This window comes from Canis lupus, chromosome 3 (genome assembly GCF_003254725.2).
Source record: "Canis lupus dingo isolate Sandy chromosome 3, ASM325472v2, whole genome shotgun sequence".
Lineage (NCBI taxonomy): Eukaryota > Metazoa > Chordata > Mammalia > Carnivora > Canidae > Canis > Canis lupus.
In genome coordinates this window covers 70,981,268-70,996,780 of record NC_064245.1, presented here as the reverse complement: position 1 = coordinate 70,996,780, position 15,513 = coordinate 70,981,268, and the positions used below count along the sequence as shown (strand labels likewise).

The 15,513-nt window shown below is 45.7% G+C and overlaps 1 protein-coding gene across 4 annotated transcripts in view; it reads left to right on the top strand.

Moving 5' to 3' along the window:
- EVC2 (EvC ciliary complex subunit 2) overlaps window positions 1-15,513 on the top strand; it is a 126,226-nt gene that overhangs the window by 63,052 nt on the left and 47,661 nt on the right. For all 4 annotated transcript variants that reach the window (XM_049108634.1, XM_049108632.1, XM_025437421.3 and 1 more), the window contains exons 10-11: window positions 6,195-6,519; window positions 14,210-14,449. In XM_049108634.1, coding sequence (XP_048964591.1) covers window positions 6,195-6,519; window positions 14,210-14,449 — 565 coding nt within the window. The remainder of the gene's footprint in view (window positions 1-6,194; window positions 6,520-14,209; window positions 14,450-15,513) is intronic.

The window sequence follows — 15,513 nt, the reverse complement described above, 5'->3', positions numbered from 1 at the left end:
CCACCAACTTCTGAACAAAGGGATCTATAGGAGGAAGAATGTCATAGAGGAAGGTTGGAGACCGCTTGCAGGCCTCTTGTATCATACAGTGTGTTTGAGTTTATACCAAAACAGAAGTGTATGGTTTAGCATAACTTTTACTAATGTCTCATTCACAGATGGTGACTACTTTCACTCTGATCTAAGCTCTCACTACAGTTTTGACGGTGAAGATATTCAGAAAGTATCTTCCCCACTAAATTTGCATTGCCTAGGCCCTGAAATCCACGTACAAGTATGATTTACAGTCCTGGCATGGAATCCCCGAGCAGTCCTTGGACAGTGGCTCCTCGGAGGAAAATCTCAGTTTCCCTACTACTGATTGTTTTTTGTGGGTCTGTTATGCTTACCCCAGCTAATTGGAAGATGCCAGACTTCTGTTGTGAAAAATGGATGGGGAGACTTCTTATTCCTTCTGAATTAATTATTCTCCATGCTAATGAAGTTTTTTTCACATTCAAGGGAACATTTTCTGCCTTGTGTGTCAAACCCTCTCCTAATTTTGTTCTGACACCTTACTTGCCATCTGATGAGAACCCGATTAGTTTTTACACGAAATAAATAAGGAAAATGACACTAATGTCATTCCTTCTTCTTTATCATCAGTAGTTAATCAAAGACAAATCAGATCTGGGGTAATTTAAGCTGTGCAGTTTCTTTTATTTATTTTTAAAGATTTTATTTATTTATTCATGAGAGATATATAGAGAGAGGTAGAGACATAGGCAGAGGGGGCTCCCTGCGTGGAGCCCCATGCAGCACTGGATCCTGGGACTCTGGGATCACAACCTGAGCCAAAGGCAGATGCTCAACCACTGAGCCACTCAGGCGTCCCTGTGCACTTTCTTTTAGAAAGGTGTTATCATAAGCAAGTCTGTTATTAAACTTGAATGGCTTCTGTTTATTAAATGCTTCCTATGTGCTGGACATCGTTCTGCACTCCTGTGTGAAGGCCCTCATTTACAAGAGGCATATGGTTGGCATGGGGACGTCTGTGCCACAGAACTGGCCTGAGAAAATACACTCATCTCACAGTGTGGTGACAAGAGGACATTCCTGTGACCTGAAAAAAAGTGGATAGCCCCTAGGAAAGCAGTGTTTGAATCCTGCCAACTCTGCCAACTTGCAGTAAGAGTCTCAGCCCAGTGTGTGTGACTCAGAGTGGCCCTGTCTGTCTCATGGAGCCATTAGAGCCTTGGGGGGCAGGGGGGTGCAGGTGGAAAATATGTGCATTTCATTATAAACAATTTAAAATGCCATAGGAGATGGTGGGAGTTACTGCCATAGCCACGGACCCCGACGTGTGGGTTGACAATGAATTCCTAACACTTATTTTCCTCTCCTGTGATCATTTGGGAAATTAATAGATGAGAGCCTCATTAACTGCATGATATTTTAATTGGTTTAAAGGGACATTTTTCTTTCTTTTGTGGCTTTGGGATGCCCTGGCAGTTTTCATTGTTGTGGCTTCTGACAGTTTATCCCTGGTGATTAACATTAAAACTGTTTAAACAGAAAGTGCTTATGAGATTGTCTTCCCAGGCAGTTGGGAAGGGCAAGCCGTGCAAGATACTCTAGTCTGCAGCCGGTCTCCTAGGACGAGGATGGCCCAGAACAGGAAAACTGGGATGACTTAGAACAGATAAAATTTGAGACACTATGCTGTGTGTTTTAAACATTATTTATTTGAGAGAGAGCGAGAGCGTGCATGGCAAGGAGGGGCACAGGGAGAGAGAGAAAGAATCCCAAGCGGACTCCGCACCAACACGGAGCCCAACACAGAGCTTAGTCTCATGACCCCGAGATCACGACCTGCCTGAGGCAAAACCAAGAGTCAGATGCTCAACCAACTAAGCCATCCAGGCTCGTCTACACTGTGCATTTTATATTTCTTATCTCTTTTAACCATGAACATTACCCTGTGAGGGTGGTTCCCCTTTATGCTGCTTGGGGACCTAAGTCCTTTCCCCAGGGCCCTTAGCTAGTAGGTGGTTTGACAACAGAGATCTCTGGAGATGTCCCTCTTTTCGTTCCAATCCCCGTGCACCTGGTGAAACACTTGCTGTTTTCCTAACGGGCAGTCACAAGAGTTTCTTGTGCAAGTCAATCAATGAATCAATTAATGGATGAAGGAGGGAGGTGGGAGGGCAAGGTGTATGAGTCTCATATTCAGCAGTCACACATAATCACAAACTTGGTGGCTTAAAACAACTCAAATGCGTCATCTTACAGTTGTAGAGGTCATAGTCCAAGACGGGCCTCACCAAGAAAAATCAGGATGTCAGCTCTAGGGGACAGTCCGTTTCCTTGCCTCTTCCAGCTCCTGGGGACTGCCCCCCTCCACACCCGGCTCCTGGCCCTGCCTCCCTCTCAGAAGCTGATAATCCCATCCCTCTCACCCCTGCTTCCTCCCTCACTTCTTCCCATTCCACGTGTCTTCTGCTCCCTCTTCCCACTTTTAAAGACCCTTGTTACTCATTACTGTGTGGTTAGGTTAAGGTCAGCTGACCAGCAACCTTGTTTCTCCTTTGCTGTGTTACTCAGCATAGTCATAGGTTCTGGGGATTAGGATGTGGACATAGGGGACCATTATTTTGCCTGCCCCCAGAAGCATCATTAAAGATGTGAAATCTACTCTGTCGGTTTCAGCAGAGAAGTCATTTTTCCCCGCAAGCCCATGGAACATGGGCTCATTTGGTTCATTAGATAATTTTAACCACACACGCTCTGCCCAGAGCATCTCTTGTGCTTCTTTCTTGCTTTGTGACCCAGGATGCTCTGCACATGCAGTGTTCAGTAAGTACTTGCTGAGAAAATGAAAGACAAAATGCATGAGCTGTTACTTAAAAGTAGACTAATTGGGTTGTGTCTAAAGGACACACAAGCTCATCTGACCTAAGATGGAAAAATTTGGGTATTGAAAAGAATAATGACTGAATTTGATTGAAACCCACCAAATACATAAAAATCTGTAATTTCATATCGATATTGTGCAGTGGCAGGGAATGTTCCTAGGTCCAGCTTAACACTTGGACTTGGAAGACTCCCATGAGCCCCACTTGACTCCGTGTATGCACATGGCTGAAGGGCAGGAACACGGTTTGCTGTGAGGACATCAGGCATTCTTCCATAAGGGTGTCCTTGCCCCAGGTCACACTGCACATGTTTTTCCCCCAGGTGACACAACTCAGGTGCAAGGAGATGTAATCCCCATTAGGCAGGTGTGGGAGGCTTCCTGTCTTAAAAGCTTCCTACCCCACAGGTGACAGATTGTTCTGTAACAACTCACAGGCAGAGCATCCAGGGTCCCCAGAAGGGACATGCCCAGTTCCCAGAGTCACCTCATTCAAGGAACTTCCCCATGGTTTTTGTTGTTGTTGTTTTTAAGATTTGATTCATTTGAGAGAGAGAGAGAGAGAGCATGAGCAAGGAGAGGGGCAGAGGGAGAGGGAGAAGCAGACTCCATGCTATGCAGGGAGCCTGATGCGGGGCTCGATCCCAGGGCCCTGAGATCATGACCTGAGCCGAAGGCAGACACTTAACAGACTGAGCCACCAGGCACCCCAGATATCCATGGTTTGTTTACAGGTCCTCCCATCCAGCTGTGATCTACCAATCAGGTATCATTTTCCCTCTAAGCCATGTTTCCTGGTAACATATTTGATGTTTGTCCTCTTATGCATTTTCCAGGTATCCAGAGCTCAGACTCTCAGGGATTTGGCAAGTTTTATCAACGTTTTGCTCTCATACCAAAACAAAATAAAACAAAACAATAAATAACAACAAAATAATAGCCCCACACTCATTTATCATCACTGGAAGTTGCTATGACAACCAACGGTAATTAGCATAGAGTCAAACATCCATTCCGTCTGCAGACTTTATGTCAAAGTAACTGGATTGTTGAAGAATCTCTTTAAGCTTTAAGGATGTGGAAGTGATAGAAAATGTACATTTTCTAACTCCTAATGAAATCATGGATCTAAGTGAGAGTTACACATGGATGCTAAAACCATTAGGTGAGAGTTGATAGATTTTACTGATGCAGGGATCATGTTGGTACCACGTGAGCCTACTGATCCATCCTAGCAGTGACCCATTGTCTAACCTTTTAGGAAGCACATGGTACCACTTATGGGGTATTTTGGAAAGCAAATTAAGTCTGATTCTAATCAAGACACAATCTTACTAGTACTTTACAGGAAATACAGAGGATAGAGGGGCAGTGACACCCCATAGAAAGAATCTGCCAAATCCAGAATGTGAGGCATTCTGCAGGATAAATAACCTGGCTTCCCCAACAGATCAGTGGCATAAAAGAAAAATGGAGGGGGAGCAGGATAAAGTGAACTTAACTGACATGGGGGATTTCATTTGGTTCTTGAATGAAACTTCCAATTGTAAAAATCATTTGACATACTTGAAATAGTCTATTGACTGATGACTAATATTAATTATTGGAATTATTGTTAATATTTTAAATATGATAATGACATCAAGGTTAGGTAAAATAGACATATACAGACATAGATATGCATGTGCACATACATAAATAGGCATATATCCTTGACAGTTAAAGATGCACACTGAGTAGTTTACAAGTAAAATGAAAAACATGGGATTTGCTTTTTAAAATGCTCAAGCCGGGGCACCTGGGTGACTGAGTCTGTTAAGTGTCTTCCTTTGGCTTAGATCATGATCCCAGAGTCCTGGAATCGAGCCCAGAGTCGGGCTCCCTGCTCAGTGGGGAATCTACTTCTCCCTCTGGCCCTCCTCCTGTGCTCACTCACTTTCTGTTTTTTCAAACAAACAAATAAATAATCTTCTAAAAAATACATAAAATGCTCAAGCAAACATTAAGAGAGTAAAACAAGTTTGCTAACTAGTGACAATTTTTGAGGTTGAGTACCTAGTACATTGGGAGTCATATTCTCTCATTTTTAAAAAATTTTATTTGAAGTCAATTAACATGTAGGTGGGTGGGGAGATGGGGTAACTGGGTGATAGGCATTAAGGAGGGCACGTGATGTAATGAGTGCTGGATGTTACATGCTATTGATGCATCACTGACCTCTACGTCTGAGACTTCTCTTTACTTTTTTTTTCTCTCTACTTTTATTTTTTATTTTTTTAAAGATTTTATTTATTTATTAGAGACAGACAGAGAGAGAGAGAGGCAAAGGAAGAAGCAGGCTCCATGCAGGGAGCCCGACGTGGGACTCAATTTCAGGTCTCCAGGATCACACCCTGGGCCAAAGGCGGCACTAAACCGCTGAGCCACCGGGGCTGCCCATCTCTCTACTTTTAAATAGTTGACAATCTCTATAATGTTTTCTTAATATCCATATATTTTTTTCAATTAGATGCCACTTTCTCCTATCAAATTATCAAAGATTTTTAAGCATGGCAGAGGGAGGGGTGATACAAGGATCCTACTGCTTTGCTGGGGGAGTTTTCCTGGAAAGCAGTTTGGCAGGCTGTTCTAGAAGGCCTAGAAATGTTGCTAACATTTGATCCAGTGACTTCATTTGTGGATATTGTACTGAGCATATCATTGTGAATATCAGAAACTCTTTACAGAGATACTGCAGAATTATTTTAGGTTTTGAGTTTTGCAAGTAACCCAAATATGCAACACTAGAAAAATGGTTTAAATGAATCATGATACATCACAAGGCAAACCATTTTGCAACCACTGTAAAGGAAACCTTTACAGGGTTTTTTGGAATTTATTTATTTATTTATTTATTTATTTATTTATTTATTTCAGAGAGAAAGAGTGCGTGTTACTTTTTAATCAGAAAGAAGTAAAAATAAATTTTAGTTTAAAATCCTCCAAATATACTAACTATCCATTTTTCCCTTGGCCTCCTCGTCATCACTGTTAGTTGTTGACAAAGACCAGGCCTTATATTAGTTAAATTCCTTACAGTTTCCAGCATGACACTCTGCAAATGGACTGATGAAAAATCTTCTGATTTAGTTGCTGGTTGTCAATAACTGGCTGGAGCAGGAGGGAGGGAAGAAGAGGAGGAGGGAAGAGGGAAAAAGAAAGCCTTTACCTACAAATAATGTAAAACCACAGATCTCTGAGTGACCTTCAGTTTCTGCTGTGACTTCATGTAGAGGAATACTTTGGCTTTTGTGTCTCCCAGGCTGGAGATTGCAACCCTGAATCGGGCAGACTCAGACTTGGAGGCTTGTCGAACCCAAATCAGCAGAGACATCATTGCCCTTCTGCTGAAGAACCTGTCCAGCTCTGGCCACCTCTCCCCCCAGGTAGAGAGGAAGATGAGTGCTGTTTTCAAAAAGCAGTTTCTGTTGCTGGAGAAAGAAATACAAGAGGAGTATGATCGGAAGATGGTGGCCTTGACGGCTGAATGTGACCTGGAAATGAGAAAGAAGACAGAAAGCCAGTATCAGAGGGAGATGGCGGCAATGGAGGAAGCAGAAGAGTTGCTGAAACGTGTCAGTGAGAGGGTAAGGCAGCTTCAAAAGGAGGGCTTCACTTGCCTCTCTCCTCTCTCAGGGATTCATGATTTATCTATCCATCTGCCCATCCTTTCACCCATCATCACCACCCATCTATCCATCTACCCACAGACCACCCTTCCATCCACCTGTCCCTCTCTCCATCCATCCATCCATCCACCCATCCACCCATCTACCTATACTCTTCCATCTACTTATCCATCTACCCACCCACCCACTACCCTTCTGTCCACCTGTCCATCCCTCCATCCACCCATCCATCCATCAATCCACCCATATACCTTTACTCTTTCATCTACTTGTCCATCTACAGTCCATCCATTTACCTACCCACCCACCACCTTTCTGTTATCTGTCCATCTATACATCTATCCATCCGTCTACCACTCTTCCACCCACCCGCCCATCTAGCCATCCACCTGTCCATTCACCCATCCATTCACCCATCCACCTAGCTATCCACTCACCCACCACTCTTCCATCTACATCCATCCATCCATCTACCTACCACTCTTCCATCCACCCATCTATCTATTCATTCACCTGTCCATTCACCCACACATCTAGCCATCCACTCATCCACCACTCTTCCATCCACCTGTCCATCTACACATCCATCATCCATCTATGTACCACTCCTCTGTCCATTCACTCATCCATATACCTACCCACCACTTTTCTATCTGTCCATTATACATCCACCCATCTGTCCATCCATCCATCCACATACCACCCTTCCATATACTTGTCCATCTTACAGTCCATCCATCCATCCATCTATCCATCCATCCATCCATCCATCCATCCATCCATCCAGAATTTGCTTAGAAAACATTTATTTATGACTTATTGTCTCTAGGTCACTGGGCTAGGCAGTGAAAGCACAGAGGAAATGAGACATGGTTCTTGGGTTCAAGAAGTTTTTAATCAAGGATCTTCACATATAGAAGATGTGACCTCATTCAACTATTTTAGAATAAAGATATGTTCACAATGCTGTGGGACATCATGGGAAGAGTAGAAAAGGCTTCATTCATGGAAGAGTGCACCCACAGAGAGCCTGGCTCAGGGAGGTTGTTATATCAATGTGTGTGTGTGTGTGTGTGTGTGTGTGTGTGTGTGTGTGTGTGTGTCCATCCATCTGGGCTGCGCTGTGCTAGATTGAGGAGCCCTCCAGCACCAGCTCCCATCAAACAAACCTGGCCTCCCAGTCCAGTATATTCCAGTTCTTCTGAAAGCTGTGATTAGCCCGACTGACCCACAAGGCTGAGGGTGCCCCCTCTCAGCTGGCTAGGAGAGGTAGTGCAAGAAAAGCAGCCATGGGACATGGGCTGCACCAGGCTCAGCGTACAGTGCTCGGCTCTGAGAGTTCTGATCCCACAGCCTTCCCAGAGCAGACCTCTGTTTACCAGAGATCAATTCTCAGTTTTCTAAGAGATGTGTCCGTTTCTGTCTTGAGGGAATTGCACCAGAGTGTTTTCCTGATTATTTCAAATCAAGCCTGATTTCTGTCTTCCTCTGTGAGCTGGCTTGTCCAGTCCCTCTCGCTTGAGCCCACATTTTCTGGTCTGGAAATCTGTCATCCTGGGGAGCTTAATACCTGTTCAGGAACATCCATTCCCCAGATTACTGACCACATGCAGAGTTCTCCTGGCAGTGGACACACAGAGCTGACATCTCAGGGCTCTCGGGTGGTCCTCTGCCATCAGCCCGCACGCACACTGGGCAGTGACAAAAAGAGGCAAGATTCATGCTGTCTTGGCCCCATCTACTCCTTTGCATCTGGTCCCCCTCACCTTAACATGCATCTCTCATGTTGGGGGAGGCTAGTGTTCTTCTTGACTCCCATATGCATTTCTGTGGCTGTTGTAACAAATGACCACAGATTTAGTGGCTTAAAGCAACAGATTTTTATTCTTTTACAATTCTGGGGGCCAGAAGTCCTAAATCAAGGTGTCAACTGGGCATACCCCCTCCAAAGTCTCTAGGGGAGGGCCCTTTCTTGTCTTTTCCAGCTCCTGCTGGCTTCAGGCATTCCTTGGCCTGTGGCTGCATCACTCTGGTCTGGACTTCTTGTCTTCACATGGCCATCCTCCATTCTAGGACCATCATCTCTTTTGTCTCTTACAAGGACACTTATCTTTAGAGTTAGGGCCCACCCAAATAATCCAGGGTGATCTCATAAGATCTTTAACTTAATTACATCCACAAGGATCCTCATTCTAAAAAGAGACACGTTTGCAGGCTCTGGGTTAGGATGTGGTTATGTCTCTCGAGGTGGGGGGCACTCTTCCCCCACCAGAGTTCTGCCAGCCAACCCCACTCTCTGGTCTCCATCTGTGACTATCCTGGTCTATGTGGAGTCTCCCTGAGCCAGCACTTCAGAAACTGTGCTGAGTTCACTGTGCAGTGATTCAGCCCCTAAACCATCTCATGCTCTTTCTTTCCCTTCTCCTTAATTTGTTATATGTTTGGTTCCTATGAACACAGTGCATGCTTGGAAAGTATTAGAAAATAGGAGTCAGCAACCTAGACCTATGAACCTGAGCTGACCCGTGGGTCCAGAATGGTTTTTAGATTTTTAAAGGATTGTAAAAAATAAAAACAAAAACTAAAAAAGTAGAAAAATATGTGACAGCAAACCTTAGGTGGCCTGCAAACCTTAAAATATTTATCTGTCCCTCTGCAGAAAAAATTGTCAGCTCTAGCTCCAAAGCATAGAAAGAAAAATCTTGAAAAAAAAAAATCAGTGGAACCAGTCACCAACCAAGGCAGACAGACATTCATGTGGTCTGTTTTCTGAGTTCCTACTATGCACCTGCCTCTAGAGATACAGTGATGCTGAGTGGCTCCCATTTTGTCCCTGGGTTTCAGCACACATTTTGACCCCTTTCTTTATACATGTTTTTTAAAACAAAGTCAAGTGTGTGTATGCGGTTCAGAGAATTGGATATCTTGCTCGTTCTCACTTAATATCATAGTATAAATATTCTGATTGTATTGAGGACTCTCACGCATCACACACATGCAGACGTTGTTCTAAGCACATCACGCAGACCTTCTCATCCAACCTTCACACCACTTGGTGAGGTGGGAATTGATAGGATCCCACTTTTATAGCTGAGGAAGCAGATTCTCAGTGGGTCCCCTGCCCAAAGACACAGAGGGGGGCCAAGACGTGGACCCAGACAGCACGCACCGACCCCACACCTCCCTACCCACGTGGTGCAATGACATGTCATACACCCTTGCTGCTGTGGGCCAGGTTAACCCATCCTGCTGGGCTTCTACCTTTAGCTACTGAAAGGCTGCCCGGAACAATATAGTTTTATGTATTTCCTCAGTGTTGGCACAGGTAGTTAGGGCCTTGAGAAGGGAAGCTGGGATACAGTGCTCCTGCTTCCTTCTGTACCTGCCCCCACTCCCCAGTCTGCTAGCTTGCAGCAGGAAGCCACTATCGCTCTGGGGCCCATGGGTCCCCCTGATCAGAGATCAGTCACCTTCTTTGAGTCAATGTGCTTCCAAAAATAGCATCTGAACGGCAAAAGTCAATAGAGCTATATCTCTTCCAGCCCGTGCAAGCCACTCCATCTTACAGAACTGCCGATGACCTCATGACTTATCTGTATGTGTATCACTGTCATCTTTAAAATCCATGACAATATTTTGGACTCTTACTCTGCAAAGCATTGGTTTTTTTAAAAAAAAGAAGACTGAACAGAGTTGGGTTTTTTGAGTAGAAGTTAGGAATTCCAGTAATTAGAGACAAAATCCATTCACGTTTAAACATCTGTGTAGGGGATCCTTGGGTGGCTCAGCGGTTTAATGCCTGCCTTTGGCCCAGGGTGTGATCCTGGAGTCCTAGGAACGAGTCCCACATCAGGCTTCCTGCATGGAGCCTGCTTCTTCCTCTGCCTGTGTCTCTGCCTCTCTATCTCATGAATAAATAAGTAAAATCTTGAAAAAAACAAAAACATCTGTGTAATCTCTTACTTTTTTTTTTTTTTTTTAAGATTTTGGATATTTATTCATGAGAGACACACAGAGAGAGGCAGAGACACAGGCAGAGGAGAAGCAGGCTCCCTGTGAGGATCCCAATGCGGGACTCCATCCCAGGACCCCAGGATCACGCCCTGAGCCAAAGGCAGATGCTCAACCACTGAGCCACCCAGGCGCCCCTCACATCAGCATCTTAAAGGCAAAGATTCCCTAAGTGCATTGTACCCATCTCTGATGGATTTGTTTCCGTAAAACATTTTTACAATTTGCCCATCTTGCTAAACCAAGTGCGGGCAGGGAGTATAATTTAGTACAGACATGATTTTCTGTCACGGTTTCACATTTTTGATGGTGCAGAGTCAACATTATGAATGGCACTTGCTCTGGAGCCTGGCCCAGACCTGCAATTCTCAAACCAGAATTGAAGTGCTGTCTTCCATGGGTCCATGTTCCGCACCCCCCAGTTCTCTCCACAGGGCAAGTTCCTTTTTAGGGGGTGCTTAAAACCATGGGATAAACATACCTCATTTCCCTTGCAGAGTAAGTCCATTGTGGTGGAAAGTTCAGTGCGGAGTTGGAGTGGGTGACCATGACTCTAACATACCTTTAAAAGTGCACATTTGTTGCCAATAAATAGAATACAAAACTTCATATAAAAATGTAGACTTCCAGCTTCTCATGAAACATGGGGAGATGTGCTGCACTGTGTTTATGTTCCTGCAGAGCACCCCCCTTTGGTGGCTGAGTGGTGGCTGGCCCTATAGGCAGGCCTTCTCCACTTCACCCCACTCCCCACCACTCCCTAGTGCCTCTCATACCAGGGCACTTCACTCACTTCCATCCCTGAGCTGCCCTGCCCAGCGGGCCCTTGGTAGGGAACACCCCTGCTCTACGGTATAGCCTTCTCATCTGTGCCCCTGGAGGATTGAACTAAGCCAGGAGGATTGAACATGTTTCTGCAGGTCTCTGGACCCCTCAAGAGGCCAGTGTAGATGGAAGTGTGGGGGGATCCCATCATAGATTCATTTTAGGGAGTATTTCACTATGACACAAGTATTTCATTGCCTCATGCCTTATTCTTCAGAAATGTAATTCTGAACAAGGACAGATAACTTTATTTTGGGAGTTCCCTGTGTGCGCATGAGCTTTTTGTCCCAGCTGTGAGAATCTATATGGATTTCATCCCATCTTTTATTTCTATTAATTAAAATAGATGGAGGTTTGAGGCTTGTCAAATTCCATACTGTCAAAAAGAAGGTCACTTAGATGAATGAATCAGCCTAACTGGGCACCAGCTCCACCCCCGGCAGCCGAACATTCCTGCGGTCCCCGAGTCAGGGGCCCGGAACCCACCTGGCTGTGAGTGAACCACATTCAGTAATTCAGATAAAAGCTGTGAGCAACCACTTCTCTCCAGAAGAGTGACTCACAAGTCTGGTCCAGGCCTTTTTATAAAATCAGCTTTTAAAAAACACTGTGTTGTTTTCTGGTGACTGAGGCAATCCATAGATGTTGAGGGGTGGCCCCTGGGGATGTGACCAGGAGGAAATCCTTGTCTTGGGTGCTGTGGCCACTGCTCTCCCCAAATGTGAGGCTGCGCTGCACCCCAAGGGCAGGGACTGTGATGTGTTGGCTGCTGGGCTTTTGCCGGGGGGTAGGGGGGGCTATAAAAGTAACAGTCTTTTTTCTGGGCCAGAATCTGGACAAATTGAAATGTAAAACAAAGGAGCTGGAAAGTTGGAAATTCATATGTCTCCTTTCTAGAGCTTTTGCGAGTGATTGGAGGTGGAGGTGGTAGGTCGCACTTGGCGATGTGGGGCACTGACAACACTGAACATCAGTGGGTGTGTGGTCCCTCATTAGCTGGAGGAGGTACAGCCCTCTCCTTTGCCTTTCCTGGGTCCCCACTTAGCCTACAGAGCCACCAGCCTATGCCCTCCTGCCACCAAGACCTCAGCTCCTATAGGCATCCATTCTCTGTAGACTCTTCACAGGAGGAGGCTCATTTTTTCAAGGCTGGCAGGAGAGGGTGTCTGTGGTCAGGAAGGAAGGTCCAGGTCCTCCTTGAGTCAGATCCGCCCAGGATCATTTCCCCTCCAGTTAACAAAGTTAACTGATTAGGTACCTCAATTCCATCATCAAGACCTCTTCACGTTTGCTGTGAAATAACCAGATCATGGGCAACAGACCTGTCACATTCAGACTTTATGGCCACACTCAAGGAGGGAAGATTTATATGATGTGTGCATCACAGGCCAGGAATCTAGGGGCCGTCTTGGAATTAATTCTGCCTCCCCAGGTGGAAGTAATTACACTCCCCTCCTGGGTCACGAGAAGAGTCTTCTGCGCCAATGGGAACTCGGTGCACGTGTCTCCTCCTTCCTGCCTTCATGCTGGGCACATGAAGTGCAGGCACCCAGTAGCCATTTTTTTAAAAATTTTTTAAATTTATTTATGATAGTCACACACAGAGAGAGAGAGAGGCAGAGGGAGAAGCAGGCTCCCTGCACCAGGAGCCCGACCTGGGATTCGATCCTGGGTCTCCAGGATCGCGCCCTGGGCCAAAGGCAGGCGCCAAACCGCTGTGCCACCCAGGGATCCCCCAGTAGCCATTTCTTAACTACTCTGTGTCCTTTCTTACTCAAATCATCTCAACTTTGGCCTGATTGCTGGTATTTTTCTCTTCAACTAAGTTAAGAGCAAAAGATGTTGGAAATAAGCAGGAGAGTGTAACAGCACAATCCATTATTGTTTCCATTTTGCAGGCTATTTTCAGGCAGTTTGATTTGCAAATTTCCATCCCTGTGAATTTTCTGGTTTGAGACTGCTCTGGAAAACATTAACAGGGAAGGACAGGTTGCAACAGTATCTCCCAGAGTTTAGCAGCTTTATTATTGCCAGCTTGGGACATGTGTGTGCCTGTGTGCATGTGTGTGTGTTCCATGTGAGTACACATCAATGTGCTTGCATGTTCCGTGTGTGGTGTTATGCATATGTGTATACACTGTGCAATGCGTATATTACTATGTATAGTATATGTGTGTGCACATGTGCATGCATGTGTATGCACTGTGTTGCTGTGTGCGTGTGTATTTGCTGTGTGCACGTGCGTGTATGCACTGTTGTGTTGCTGTGTGCATGGGTGTATGTACTGTTGTGTGCATATGTGCACATGTTCATGCATGAGTGTGCATGTGCATATGTGTGCATGCACCATGTTGCTGTGTGCTTTTATATTTGCTGTGTGTATTACCTGTATATATATGCACATGTGTGCATATATACAGTGTGCATGTATATATGCACTGTGTTGCTGTGTGCATGTATGTGTGTGCACTGTGGTGGTGCTGTGTGCATGTGCATCTGTGCACATGCATATGTGTGCATGTATGCATGTGCATGTGTATATGCTCTGTGTTGCTCTGTGTGGGTATGTGGATGTTCATTTGTGTGCATGTGCACATGGATGTATATGCATGTGCATATGTGTGCATGCACTGTGTTGCTGTGTGCATGTGCAAGTGTGTGCATGCATGTGTGCATGTATGCCTGTGCACGCGTGTTTATGCACTATGTTGCTGTGTGCATGTATGCATGTGTGTGCACATGTATGCGTGTGTGTGCACTTGCATATGCCCTGGGTGTATCATCTCTCATGTACCACTTCCTCTTCCTGCAGTCTGCTGTGGAGTGTAGCGGCCTCCTGAGGACCCTCCACGGCCTGGAGCAGGTGCATTTGAGGCGATCTCTGGCTCTGCAACAGGAAGAAGACTTTGCCAAGGCACACAGGCAGCTGGCCATCTTCCAGAGAAATGAACTGCACAATATCTTCTTTACCCAGATAAAAAGTGCTGTTTGCCAAGGGGAACTGAAGCCAGAAGCTGCTAAAATGCTGCTGCAGGATTACTCTGACGTCCAGGTGAGGCCTCAGATCAGGCTGGCGGCAGCAGGAACCTAACTTTCCTGGGTGGTGCCAGTGAGTTCTCCTCTCCTGGAGTCTGTTCTCTCTTCCTCTCATTGTGGACCTGTGAGCTAAATACCTTTTCCTTCTGCCCTTGAAGTGTGAAGTGTGAAGCACAGTCCTGGGATTCAAGTCAACTTGGATTTGAGTTCCAGTTCCCCCAGATGTCAGCTCTGTGAATGTAGGCAAACTGCCTGCCTTCCTGCAGCCCCAGGTTCCTCTCCTGTAAAATGGGTATAATAGAGCTGAGGCAAGGAAAGCCTGTGTTTGGCACGATATACCTTTAAGACACATTGCAATGAAAAATACGTGTGTGTGTGTGTGTGCATCAGCATATCCCTGGGGTGGGCATCTGCATCTGGATATGCCCCGGTGACTCTGTGTGTGTTCTTGTGTGTCAGCCCAAGTGTGAAGATTATTAATCCAAATGGAATAAATGTCGTTAATGACAGCCAAAAGTTTATCCGAGGCCATCACCATTGCTGTGGAATTTCTCAGCCCTGCATGGGGTACTTTATACGCACATGTGCACACCCAGAGTGAAATTGCTGGTGTGCAGACCTGCAGCAGACCTCTGGTCCTGGCATAGGCCTGGTGGGTGAAGGCTGTGAGGAGCAGGGCAGTGCCAGAGGAGACAAAGCGACCATCCCCAAAAGCCTCTTGCATGTGAGCCTTCCAGGGTGAGAGCGCAACTCTCGGGACGCCCCGAGCATGAAGAGGATAAGCCAGCCTTTCCCTTTTGCTCTAGGTTTTTCCTACTCAAACCTCAGTGAGAGTGAATAGAGTAAGAATCCTAATCTATCCCTAGTTAGGCATCCACACCCCAAGGTATCACGTAGGTATTGATGGATTTTGCAGTTTTTTCTCCTCATGATGGGCAGTGGCTGGCTCTCAACACCAGGCATGCGAGCTAGGAAGAACGTGGATTGTTAGTAATAATGGAGTCAAGAATGAGACTTCCGTGGGTGATAATGGTAGCCCGGCACAGGTGTCTTGGACTCTAGCTGCTGGAGTATTAGAAG